This window comes from Manacus candei, unplaced genomic scaffold (assembly GCF_025592945.1).
Source record: "Manacus candei isolate 608988 ecotype Guabito, Panama unplaced genomic scaffold, ASM2559294v1 h1tg000080l, whole genome shotgun sequence".
NCBI classification, from domain to species: domain Eukaryota; kingdom Metazoa; phylum Chordata; class Aves; order Passeriformes; family Pipridae; genus Manacus; species Manacus candei.
Window position 1 is genome coordinate 286939 of NW_026138128.1, and position 12320 is coordinate 299258.

The 12320-nt window shown below is 56.5% G+C and overlaps 1 protein-coding gene across 2 annotated transcripts; it reads left to right on the forward strand.

Annotated features, from left to right (window-relative positions):
* Nucleotides 1–375: 375 nt before the first annotated feature.
* Nucleotides 376–12004, forward strand: BSG (basigin (Ok blood group)). 2 transcript variants are annotated; one of them, XM_051810993.1, is made up of 9 exons: nt 435–531; nt 4553–4900; nt 6432–6588; nt 7818–7906; nt 8340–8467; nt 8666–8939; nt 10599–10623; nt 10941–11010; nt 11216–12004. In XM_051810993.1, the coding sequence occupies exons 1-8, from the start codon at nt 450–452 to the stop codon at nt 10996–10998; spliced, it is 1161 nt and encodes a 386-aa protein (XP_051666953.1). In that variant the 5' UTR covers nt 435–449; the 3' UTR covers nt 10999–11010; nt 11216–12004. The 2 variants fall into 2 exon arrangements, with proteins under 2 accessions (XP_051666952.1, XP_051666953.1); XM_051810992.1 differs by lacking the exon at nt 4553–4900 and having other exon boundaries at nt 376–531.
* Nucleotides 12005–12320: the final 316 nt, after the last annotated feature.

Here is a 12320-nt window from a genome sequence, read left to right on the forward strand (position 1 = left end):
GCCTTCGGCACAGCGGCGGCGGCTCCCGGCGCTGCCCCGGGACTCCGCGGGCCCGAGCACGCGCTGGCTCCCGCACGCCTCTGCCCACGGTGCGCCCCGAGGGGCTGCATGGCCTGGGGGGGCCGTGCCCGGTGTGTCCGGGGGCTCAGCAGGGACGGGCGTGTGTTTGAGCGCCCCCGTCCCCGGGGCAGCACCGGGTCCTGTCCCGGGGCCATCGGCTCCCCGCGGGGGCGTGGCCGCGGCGGGACCGGCCCGAACCGGCTCTGCGCGCGGGGGGCGGGGGCGCTCCCTGCACTCTTCCCTCTGATTGGCCGCGCCGGGGCTGGAGGGCGTGGCCAGCCCAGAGCTGCGCTGCGCTATTGGCGGTGATACTGGCCAGGGGGCGGGCCCGACGCGGGCTTATAGCGCGCTTATAGCGCGCGCGCGGCGCGGCGGGCACGCGTGCGGAGATGGCGGCGGGCGCGGCGGGATCGCGCGCGCTCCTGGCGCTACTTGTCGTGGGCGCGATGGCCGCGGGCGCCGCGGGGACAAGTAAGGACCGAACCGGGCCGAGCCGGGGCCGCGAGGGGCCAGGGCGGGGCGGGAAGGGCCGGGGCGGCTCTGGGGAGGGTTCTCCGCCGGGCGGGGCGGGGGGCCCTGCGAGGAGTTGGGCTCGGTGGGATTCCGAAGGGTCCCGCGGTATCCCGGCCCCGCGGGCGAGCTCCGGGCCGGGCCCGGCAGCGGCGGGCGCGGGGGGAGGAGCGGCGGCGCGGGCGCCTGCGGCGGGGCACGTCCGCGGCGGGCGGGGCCGCGCCCGGGCAGCGGAGGCGCCCCGGGGGCTCGGAGCGGGCCGGGGGCGGCCGGGCCGGGCCGGGCGGAGCTCGGGCTGCCGCCGGGCGGTCCCGGGGCTCGGGCTCCCCGCGCGCCGCGTGCTCGCCGCTCTCCGGGGCCGGGGGAAGGCGGGGTCCGCTGGCGCTCCCGGCCGCGCGGGGTTGTTTTCTCCTTAGGAAAACCGAGGAATTCCGTTCCCCGCAGCCGCTTCTCCGGTTTCTCGGCTTTAAACCCTAAAGGTGTCCCCGATAATCCCCGGCGCGAGCGGGTCCGGCAGCCCCACGGTGGGGGATTAAAGCACGTCCCGCAGGGAGGAGCCGGGTCTGCCCCGTGCTGGGGCTTCACCTTTCACGTTCTCAGATTTTGGAGGAGTTCATGGCAAACTGAGCCGGTGGCCATGGCGAACCCAGCCGTGCTCTGCCCGCAGGACTCCGCAGCTTCTGGGTCAGTCCGCGTGCGAGGGGTGCTGATGGAAGAGGCTCAGTGTGATCGCCAGGGGCGGCCCGCTGGTCCTGGCTGTTTAGAGCGTCAGGTACTTGTAGGCAGTTTGTGGTACCAGGCTAATTTCACCATAGTAGAACCAAAGACTGAAGGTGAAAGACTGGGAGGATTCCGGAAAAGCTGGGGTATGATAGAAGTGTCTGCTTAAAGTATTTCCTTGCTGCAGAGTTGCACTTTAATTCTTCGGGGCAGAGCCTCCTCCTAAACCTCACAGTTCAAGTTTCATAAACTCATCTGGAGCTACCCGGGTCTGCTGTGTCCCACTCCCTCTGGGGCTCTGTTGGCCTCCTGCCAGGGGACTGGCACCAGTGGGACGTGGAGGAGGCAGTTTCTATCCTTGGTCTGAAAAGCCCCAGAAGGACGAGCTGCCCCGTCAGTTGTGTAACACCCGTGTCCTGCCCGGCCAGGCTCCTGGGCTTGGTGTGTAACAGTGCTGGTGCCTCGAGATAGCAGAGTGGGGGCTGGACAGCGGGGGTTTGACCTCTCAGCGGTGTTGAGGTTTGTTTTTTACAGAGCAGACTGGGTGGCAGCTCACCCTGAGCGTAGGTTGGTGTGTGCCTGGACTCTGTGCCCTCAGGAGGAGGGACCCTGACTTTGGCCTGGCTGTGTGAAGCTTAAGGGCAGATTTTGTAGCTGTTAGTGAAAATGGCAAAAAGCATCAGAGCCTCAACTATCCCCTTCCCAAGCCAAGAAACAAAGGTCAGGCCAGGTGGGAGCACATACCCTGTGGGACAGTGAGGCTCTGGTCAGGCTGGTCTGCCCCAAGGGTGTCCAGGCTGTTTACACCCTGGGGACTGGAGAGGTTGTTTTCAGCTGGAAGGTGACTCTGGAGAACGTTATCTGGTCTCTCTGCCTTCCCTGCTGTTCTGCTGGATCAGATACTGCTGCTGTGCCTGGGAGGCGCCGGGGGAGGCTCCGGCTCAGCTCTGTGGGGAATGTCTGGCCTTTGGGAGCTGATTCCAGTCTGCAGCCTGGCACTCTCTGGAAAATGTGTGAGCAGCCCCGATCGATTCCAGTGGGTTGCTGCTGCCTGTGCTCCTGTGCCTTGGGCTCAGCAGGCGCTTTCCCCAGCCTGGAGAACCTGGGACTGGGATTGCCTGCTCAGCTTTCTGGTGGGAACAGGGGGAACATTAATCTCATGGGATTGCAAATGGTACTCACTGTTGCTGCTACTTGCTCTGGAGTCTTTTAACCTGTCTGAACTGCATGAGGTACCCTCTAACTCAGAGCAAATAACCTTGCACAGCTTATTTTGTCAGAGTACAGTAATCACCTTGTAGCTGTAAAACCCTTGATCTTTACCAGCTCCTGCTTTAATTCAGGCTGCAGTTGGAATGGACAGGCTTGTACAAGTGCTGTGGGCAGTTCCAGGGCTTGTCAGAACAAGGAATCTTTGATCACAAGCCTGTGGTGTGAAAAGTCCCCCACGGCACACAGGTCATTGGTCCTGGGGGTGGAACCCAGGGTGTGAGAGAGCTGCTCACAGCTCATACCCCTGTCCTGTACATCTCTGGGCACCCCTGGACCTCCCACTTATTTAAAATCAGTCAGCCTTCTACCAAGAGTATCTTGGCTGCATATGAGGGTCCTTTCTCTTTCAAGGATCTTATTCTTCAAGACTTTCAAAGCTTTAGTATGCAAAGTTAATTTTTCCTTTGAGAAATGTGGAATTGATTTATTTAGGAGCCAAGCTTAGCTTACAAACTGACTTGTATTTTTCTTCAGTTTGAGCAAACTTAGGTTTGTGACACTGATTTGTTTCTACTCTCACAAAAACAGTCCTAGAATTTCCTGTTAAAACATTTTCAGGCGTACAAAAAACCCCTCTCCCAAACCCACCTCCTCTGTGCTTGTACGTCATGGTGCATCAGTGGGGGGTTCTGTATGATCATAAAGTGCTTTTAACTGAGTAAATTAATTCCTGGAAGGCTCTTGGTGTGCAGGGCCGCCCATTAGTGCAGGAAGGACGTGTGGAAAGCTGAGCTTCTTCGGAAACCTGGCTTAGGGTGAGTCACGTAGTGACCTCGACCTGGGCCTGATGGCTTTACCCGAAGCTTTTCCCACTGAGCCTCCCTTCCTGCCCGCCCTGGGAAGGGCTCCCAGGGCTGTGGGTGCTGCCCTGTGCCTGCCCTGGAGCCTGAAGACATTTGGCAGCTTCGCTTCCCTCAGCACAGGGACCGACCTTTGGACTGGCTGATTGCAGTGCTGAACCCCCTGGCCTCTGGCTGCAAGGGCAGAGTGAAAAATACCTGAATTCCAGCCTGCAGCTGCTGCCTGTGCCTCTGATCTGTTTATTGCTAGTTCAGTTCTGCAGGCTGGTCTTGCCTGAGATGAAAAGTCTGATTTCACTGTTTGTATGACAACAAATTTACACGTTTCCCCACCTGGCTCAGGACGTCTTGCAGACTGCAAGACCTTTCTCCTCCCCCAAAAAAGTTGTTACCTCAGTACTGTGCTTAGAAGTTCCTGCCAGGCACCTCGGTGAGCAGAGGGATGAAACAAGGCTGTGAGCAGGTGGAGGGTGGCGAGGGGCTGGTATGTGTGGCTGTGCACCAGGTCCTCCAGCCATGGCACAGCGAGGGGGGCCTGGGCCCCAGCCAGCTCCCAGTTATGGTCAGCCAGCCTTGGGGCTGTGCAGGGAGGGGGAATGGGCACGTTCCTCTTGGGGAGGGGGGCACAGGGAAGCACTTTTCCCATTTTACCCAAACTGACTTGGAGGGGCTCAGTCTGTGCTCTGGCACTGCCACCCTCTCTGCAGCAGGACACGTGTTGGGGTCCCACCACCTCGCTGCCCCCCAGCCTTTCGTGGTGACGTGACCTGTGCAGCACCTTCCCAGAGCAGGGGCTGGGGACTGTGGAGGCTGCATAAGCCCTCACAAAAAAGTCTGGAGCTGCAAGCTCTGGGGGCTGTGGAGCACTGCAGCCCTTGGTCTGCCCCGGAGGCACGGCCGTCCCTCGCAGTAGGTGGGCGATGCTGTGGGTGTCCAGTTTGGATAGTGGCAAACACAGAGTGCTGTTTTGTCTGTGCTGGGTTTGCAGCGGAGCCGCAGGAGATATGAAGTGAACAGCCCTGTCTGAGCCAGGCAGAGTTCAGAGCGTGGAGGGAGGGAGGGCAGGTAGAGTGCGCCGATCTGGAGATGATGTGCAACCTCTTCTCAGTCGCTGAGGGTTATTTTTGCTTGTAGAAGGTGAATTCTTGCTTTGCACTAACACTTTGCACTAATACCTCTTCAACTCATAGCTGGTTTTATAAAGTCACCGCTGTCTCAAAAGAGACTGACTCAGGACAGCGTGGAGTTGTACTGCGAGGCGATTGGCAATCCCATCCCCGAGATCCAGTGGTGGTTTGAGGGGAACGATCCCAATGAGACCTATGCTCAGCTCTGGGATGGCGCACGGCAGGACCGTGTCAAAATCAACGCCACCTACAACCTGCACTCTACCAGTACCATCTACATCGCAAACCTCACGAGTGACGACTCAGGCATGTATGAGTGCCGGGCTAGCAACGATCCCGACCGCAACCACTTGTCGAAGAGCCCCAAAGTCAAGTGGATCCGTTCCCAGGCGAACGTTTTTGTCATCGAACGTGAGTGGCCACGTCGAGGCCTTGGCACTTGCTCGGACACTGGTGTCTTGAGTCTCCTGCCATGCTCACCCCTGCACCCGTGTCCTGTGGCTCCCAAAAGCTCCCCCACCCTCCCACCCCCTGCTGTAGAACTGAGAGACTCCCACCCTCTGTCGACTCCCCACCACCTGTGACTTGACCCGAAATGGCCCTGCTCAAAAAGGGTTGTGGCTTCCCAACCAATTTGCCCTCCGGCAATCCTGCGCCTTTTCCGGAGCCAAAGACCTGGAACCTGCCGCTTACCCCGAGCGCCTTCGAGCCCTGGTGTGGCCGCAGAATTGAGCCTCGATTCTGCGGTCGACTCTGCCCTAACCACCACTGACCAGCGGCCCTTTCCTGCGGCTCCTACAGCTCCCGCTCCTCTCAGCAGCCCTGCTTTGAGCTCGCTCCTGTGCTGGTGACCCAGGCTGTGGGGAACAAAACCTGCTTTGAGGTCTGAGATGCAACCATTTTTGAAATGGCCGTGTCTGTGTGACACTGAGTGTGATGTCGTTGCTTGTCCTGTGGACGTGGCCAGGTTCCCTCTCGCAGAGCGGGCGGGCGAGCGCTGGAGCGCACAGACCGCTCTGAGCGATAGGAACCTGGGAGGGAGCTTAACGTCCCGGTGAGGTCTTCCCGTGAGTTAGATGGGCATAGCTGCCTTCTCAGCAGAAATGTGCTAGGAAATGCAGAACTCCAGCAGAACCTTCTTCCAGTGGAATTTGGATAGGAGGAAAAGCAAAGTACCTGTCAACCCTGGCAAAAACTCTTCCTTCCAAGGGATGGAGGTTGGGTGGAAGGGTAGGGACCGTGGTGCCACCAGGGCTGTGTAATGGTGCTGCTGGTGGCAGCTGCCTTCTCGGACAGCCTCCTGCGAGTAGAAATGCCTGAGTCATCTTATGTTGCATAATTTACTGCTGCCTGGCACATGGAGACCCAGGGCCTTTTGGAGTCATGGCTCTGTGTTCTCCCTGGAGTAATTCTCACTAAACCCTTTGGGTTGCCTCAGATGAAGCACATATTGCTGCCACATGGTCTGGTCTGCTGCCCCTTGCAACAGAGGGTCCTGACTGCCCTCTGTGTTACCTGGAGGCGTCTGAAGCTGCTCAGGTGGCAGGAGGTGTTGACATATGAGTGCTCTGGTGGCTCACAGCAGCAGAGAGCTGTGCTCTGCCCTTCAGAGTGACCTTTTCCATTGCTTATTGAGCACTGGGGCTGCAACCATGGTAGCAACAGTAGAGGCTCCAAGTGATGCAGGACACAGCAGAGGTCCTGCTTGTAGGGGAGCAGCTGCAGGGTCAGCGTTGCTGTCCCAGGTGCACTCAGGCCCAGTCACCTGGTGCTGGGGACTGTCTGCTGCTGGCACTGTCAGGGCTGGTAGGGAACTCTGTATGAAGGTAAGTGGAAGCTGGGATAGACGAGGAGCTGTGGGGTTTGTGTTGCAGGTTCTTGGGCCCCATGTCAGCTCTGCAATACCCTGAGTTAACTTAAATCCAACTCTTTACGAACGCAGGTCCGGACATCAAGGCTCATGTCGCTGAGGATTCTGGCAAGCTGGTCCTCACCTGTAACATGTCTGGGCCATACTCCACCATCAAGGGCCACGAGTGGATGCGTGGGGACAAGGTCCTGCAAGAGGACGAGACCGACAGTGCTTTCACCAGCTACACGTGAGTGTCAGGGCAAGGTCAGAACCTGGGCATGGCCACGTTTTTTCCCAGAGGCAGCTGCTGTTTGCTGTCAGCTGGACTCGGGGCTGAGTGCTTGTAGCCCTGCTGATGACAGGCCTTTGGGGCTGTAGAGCATAGGATGAGCTGGACAGAGTTTTGGTAAGGCCCAACACTCTCCTTTATGGGGAGGAGGGGACAAAAAGGAGGAGGAAGGGATGGTTTTATGCCACAAATATCCTTGTAGAGCAGTTCTGCTGTTCATGTTTGTAAGCAGGTGTTCAGCTGGGCTCTGGTTTGTTGGGCACAGCATGTTGGGCCTGGTCATTGTGCCAGAGCTGTTCCCCCAGAGCTTTGAAGTGAGAGGCTCCAGTGCATGTTGTCTCTCCTGGGGGCTTTTTGTGCCTTTCCAAAGTCCGGCTGTTCTCACAGGAGCTGGGTAGCTGCAGCGAGCCGTGGTCCGTGCTCAGTGTGGGAGTACCAGCCTTGTTGTGGCAGTGCAGTGAGCTTTCCTTTCCGATTACAGTCAGGCCTGGCTGGCACTGACCCAGCAGCTGTGGAGGCATCATGTCCCTTTGTATGGCAGTGCCGACGTGCCTGTCTCCCCATAGCAACAGGGAGCTGAACAAGGATTAAAGTATTTATAACCCAGCCTCCCTCGCGTGACCTCAATTCCTCAGCTGAGTGGTTTTTGGAAGTGGGAAGCGCCGTGCACAGCAGAACTAACAAACAGCCCCTTGTCCCGGTGCAGCCACGGGACAAACTCTGTGGACCCCTTCCCTCGAGTGGGTATTACTGAGCAGCAGAATGGGATGTTTGTTGCGGGGCTGCATAATCCACTAAATCTCATTGCAGCAGCTTTACAGGAAGGAGAACGGGAGAGTTCTCCCTGTGCTGGGATTGATCCAGAGTAGCCCAGCCTGGATGATCTTTGCCCCTGCTTTGCCCTGTGTTTCAGTGGGCTGGAACAGTGATCTCTGACTTGACAGACCTGTGTCAGATGTGGTGCACATGAAAGCCTCTTCTGCCCTCCTCAGTGTGTGGGGAGGGGAGAGTGGAGAGTTGGGTTGCTGTAGGTACATGGTGCAGCATAAATACTCTTCTGGAAAGGGAGAAATTTGCTATAGAGGAGGTTGCTGATGCTTATGGATGTCTGATTCCATGGCTCTGGAGGTCGGTGTCTGTGGTAAGTCAGTTGTGCTGGATGCTTACCTGGATCCTGTTTTTGGTAGAATCGAGGGGAAGATGGAGGAGCACTCTGGCATGTATGAGTGTGTCTACAAAACCAACCCGGAGATAAGAGGACAAGTGAATATTTCAGGTATCTTCATGTGTTTGCTTCTGGGTCTGAGGAGGGGCATGGGGGAGCTGTCATCTCCTGAAAACTTTGCTGTGGTGTCTTTTCAGCTTCTTGAGGGGCTGCTCCCAGCCCTTACCTGGCTGCAGGGCTCTGTGTGCCTTGTTATCAGGCAGTGCTGTGTCTGCAGGGTCCGCTCTTAGATCCTGCATTCCCCTGGGCATGTTCCCACAGGAAAACTGGGAGAAGGATAGTACCTGGTGGACAAATCTGTCTGAGCCTTTCTTGAAGCAGCTTGATTTGCTTTCCCCTCTGAAAATGCCAAAGTAGAGAGAGGAACAGCCTTACTGAGGTCAAGCTTTGGGGTAACTGCCTGATTTTGTGAGGTGTTGCAGAGAGCACAAATCTATGTGATTTCTATAATGAGGTGTTTGAATTTCTTGTTCTCTTGCTGTAGTTGCCCCCCAGGTGACGGCATACAAGAAGTCTGAGCATGGCAACGAGGGGGACACAGGTGTGCTGACCTGCAAGAATCCCTCTTTCCCCCCTGTCACCACTTGGTCCTGGTACAAAAATGGTGAAAGTGTAAGTGCTGTGATTTGCTCCTTCTCCCCTTCTGCCAACCCTCCCGCCCAGCACAGAGGTGGGGGAACTTGTGCCATCAGAACTGAGTCTTTCAAAGCTCAGTGCCCCGGGAAGGAGGATTTCTGTGGGGGTTGGACCATGCACGGTCAGTCAGCGCTGCCCTCAGAGCTCTCTTATCCCTCCTCCTCCTCCCTCCAGGACCTCCAGAATGCCTCTGGGAGATACATCATCAAGTCCAGTGGCAACAAGACAGAGCTGCGCATTCTGAAGCTGAACATCGAGGAGGACACGGGCGACTATCGCTGCACTGCCGTCAACTCCTACGGCTCCGGGGACGCCACGGTGAACCTGCGCGTCCGCAGCCGCCTGGCAGCGCTCTGGCCTTTCCTGGGCATCGTGGCAGAAGTCCTTGTTCTTGTCACCATCATCTTCATCTATGAGAAGAGGAGGAAGCCAGATGAGGTTCTTGATGGTAGGAAGTGCCTGGGTTTAAATCTCTGGGGGGAGATCAAGTAACTTGTTGGGTGTCAAGATGGGCTCGCAGGGAACTCTGAGGTCCCCTCGTCAGAGGGGGTTGATTTGAGGGTGGGTGCTTTGAAACAAGGGCAGTCTGTACCGTGCCACCTCAGACATGAAACTGCCTGTAACTGCTGTTTCTGGCAGTCCAGTGGTGAGATAGAACAAGAGAGGATTCGGTGCAGGTCAGCCTGACCCTTTGCCTCACCAGTACCTCTGCTCTTTGCTCAAGTATTTCCTGTGTCTGCAGAACTGGGTTTGCTTTGGCAGCTCCCAGTCTGGAGAGGGTGGTTTGTAAATAAGAAGTAGAGCTTTTGTGGTGCTGTAAAACTGTGGGACTCTAAGTAGCTCAGCAAGACCAGGCTTAGCTTGTGTTCAGCTTAGAATGTTTTGGGTCATCAGATCAACACATCCTGGATCTCAAAGCCCGGTACTATCTTTAATCTCTTCTGGAAGCACCAGCTCCTCCCTTTCCTTATCGGTGAGGATCTGCATTGTGTCAGCTGGGTCGCCCTTATCTGATCCCGTTAACAATGCAGTGTGAATGCTCTGTATCCTTCCTGCCCCGGATACTGCTGGGCCCCTCAGCCCCCTGAGGAGAGGTGCAGCAGAGGGGCTAAGGCCTAATATCCGTCTTCTGACTGCAGGGCTTGGAATTCCACTCAAGGCAGTTTTACAAGCAGATGTTTTGCCCTCTGACACCCCTGGCTGGTGGAAGGCAGGTGTCCTCTTAAGGAAGTTCTAGCTGCATCTTCCAAGTGGTTCTCTCTCCCCAAAAGTCCCTGTAGCTTTACCCCTCCTTAGAGGAGGTGACAGTGAGGCCTGTCTGACCCAGTTCCTCCCAGTACTGGCTGAGAACTGAACGCTCCTGTCACCTGGGTTGGGATGGGGACAGTCCAGCCTGTGTTTGGTGTGATATTCTTGCTGGTGTTACCTGTCCACTCTTCCCTTCTCTGCTGCTGGGTGCCACCTCACATGGTAAGTAGAAGGTAATTCCAGCCACGTGTCTGCCTCTGTCCTCTCACCAGCTGTGAGCAGATCCTGGTGCCCAGGGCAGTCCCAGTGCCTGGAGTGTGGGGCTTGGGGTCACTTGAGGGGAGCCAGGGCTGTAGAAGAGGCAATGGGGGGAGCAGAAGGAGATGTCTGGGAGCCTCCTGTTGGGAGGTGGCAGATTGCAGGGAGCTGGTGAAAGGCCTCAGGGCTTGGCACGTGTTGGCAGAGGTGTTTCCTTAGCTGTGCTGCTCAGTGTAGCCAGAACGTGGTGTGCAGTGTTTGTTTTGATGTCACAACATGTGGGAAGGGAAAAGGGCTTCCTGCCGCTGCTTAAAGCCCCTATTCCTGAAACATCCTGTTTGGTTTCCCCTTTACCTGCTGTGAGTGTGCTCAGATTTGGGAGCCATCCCAAGTCATGGAGCTGTGGGGGCGGGTGCAGATGGGTCGGGGCAGTGCTGCCATCTCACCAGAGGAGCTGTGGCTCTCTCCCATTTTTAAGTGGTGGTGGGAATGCTGCCTGGAACATAGTCCCCAGTGCTTTAAGAGGAGGCAGAGGTCACTTTGTACATGCTCTTCCCTGACGCTGTTTGTTCTTTCTTTCCCCGCTGTCCCGAATGTGAAGATGATGATGGAGGCTCTGCACCACTGTGAGTACCTTTCCTCTTCCTATTTAGCCAGATTTGTGCTGACAGATCTCATCCAGCCAGGGAATCTGCTCTGAAGATAAAAACTGGCTGGTGTGGGGCAACACTCAGCGTGCTGGGTGGGAATATGTCTCCCCATGGCTCACTAAATGTCCCTGTGTGTAAACCACACGTACCTGGGGTGGCACTGGTGTCTGACACTGCTCTGGGAACTGATCTCCTGCTGAGCTGCACCATCTGTTTGGACCTGAATTACATGAGTGGGCCGGGGAGGGGGGCTTCCTGCTCTCCCTTTCCTCATGTCCGTCCTTTCTTCCCAGGAAGAGCAATGCCACAAACCACAAGGACAAGAATGTCCGCCAGAGAAACGCAAACTAGGAGTGGGGCCAGGTGAGTGTCAGGCCTGAGGGCAGAGCCACACCTGGGGCGAGAGCTGCAGTGTCTGTGTCTGCAGAGGGTCTCTGGGAGAAGCTGAAGCATCTGTGGAGCCAGAGGCTCTTCTGGCCCAGCGTGGGCTCCACCAGCTCCCTCTAGCACAGTGCAGCCCTACTGGTGCAACTGGATTATCTAACTGGCTTTTCTTCTCTCCTGCCAGGTGACGTGTAGATGAAGAACTCGTCTGGACAATTTTGATTTCTTCTATTTTTTTGGTAAAATAGCACCATGGAATATTCTAGTGCGTCCTTGAGATTCAGTTACTTCACTTTCTAAAGAAACTTAAGTTGTAGAATCTAAAATACACTTCTTTTTTTTAAGGAGCCATGGGAGGGTTTTTCTACCTGTAAATGTAAATCCCCTGTTCCCCATAGTCTAGGTCCCTGGCTGTCTCTGTCCTGGGTTTCTTTGTGTTGGTACAGAGTGGGGGGGTGGGAGCCACCTGTGTCCCACCTGCCTGTGGGGGTGAGGGAGGAGCTGCTTTGGTGGCTGTCAGGAGGTGACACGATCTGACCAGAGGATTCAGGAGGGGAGTTCTGTGTTTTTCCCAGTGCATCACCTGGAGCAGGGCTGCACCTTTCCCTGGCAAAGGGCATGTTCCTGGCCAGGCAGATTCCCAGTTAGCCCCTCCTGAGCTGTTCTTGGTTCCTCTGAAACAGGCAACCAGGAGCAGTTAGAGCTGGACACTGGATAAATGATTGCTGTAACTTATTCCATGGGTGGTTCATGTCTCTGCCGTGGGGATGGGGCAGGGTGAGCTGGGGCTGGGGGTGGTTTGAGTTTTAACAGTGTGTGCTTGTGCTTGAGCCATCGCAGTGTGTGTGTGACATGGGGGCTTACGAGCAGATGAGTGCTCAGGGGAGTCTAACACCTTTACTGCTGGGTAGCATCAAACTGTTCCATCTGTTAACACTTCACAAATAAAAATGATTCCTCTCTCTTTTTTCCACCTCTGGACTCTGGTCTCTTCCCTCTGGGCTCCTGACCCTCTGGCTGCAAAACACGATGCTGTGTCTCAGTTTGGTGCCAGCTCTGGCTGCCTTCTAATTGCTGAGGATTTGCAGCTTGATGGGTGTAAAAGGCCTCCCTGGAGGGAGGGAGTGGTGCTCCCTGCTCTGCAGAGCCCCGAGGAGCACTGGGCACACTTGCCTGTTTGGGACAGGTCTCGCTTTGCCCTGCTCTGCAGTTCCTCAGGCCTTGTGGCTGTGGGGTCAAGGATCAGCCTCAGTCCCCAGGAGCCTTCATAGGACGGGCTGCCTCTGTGT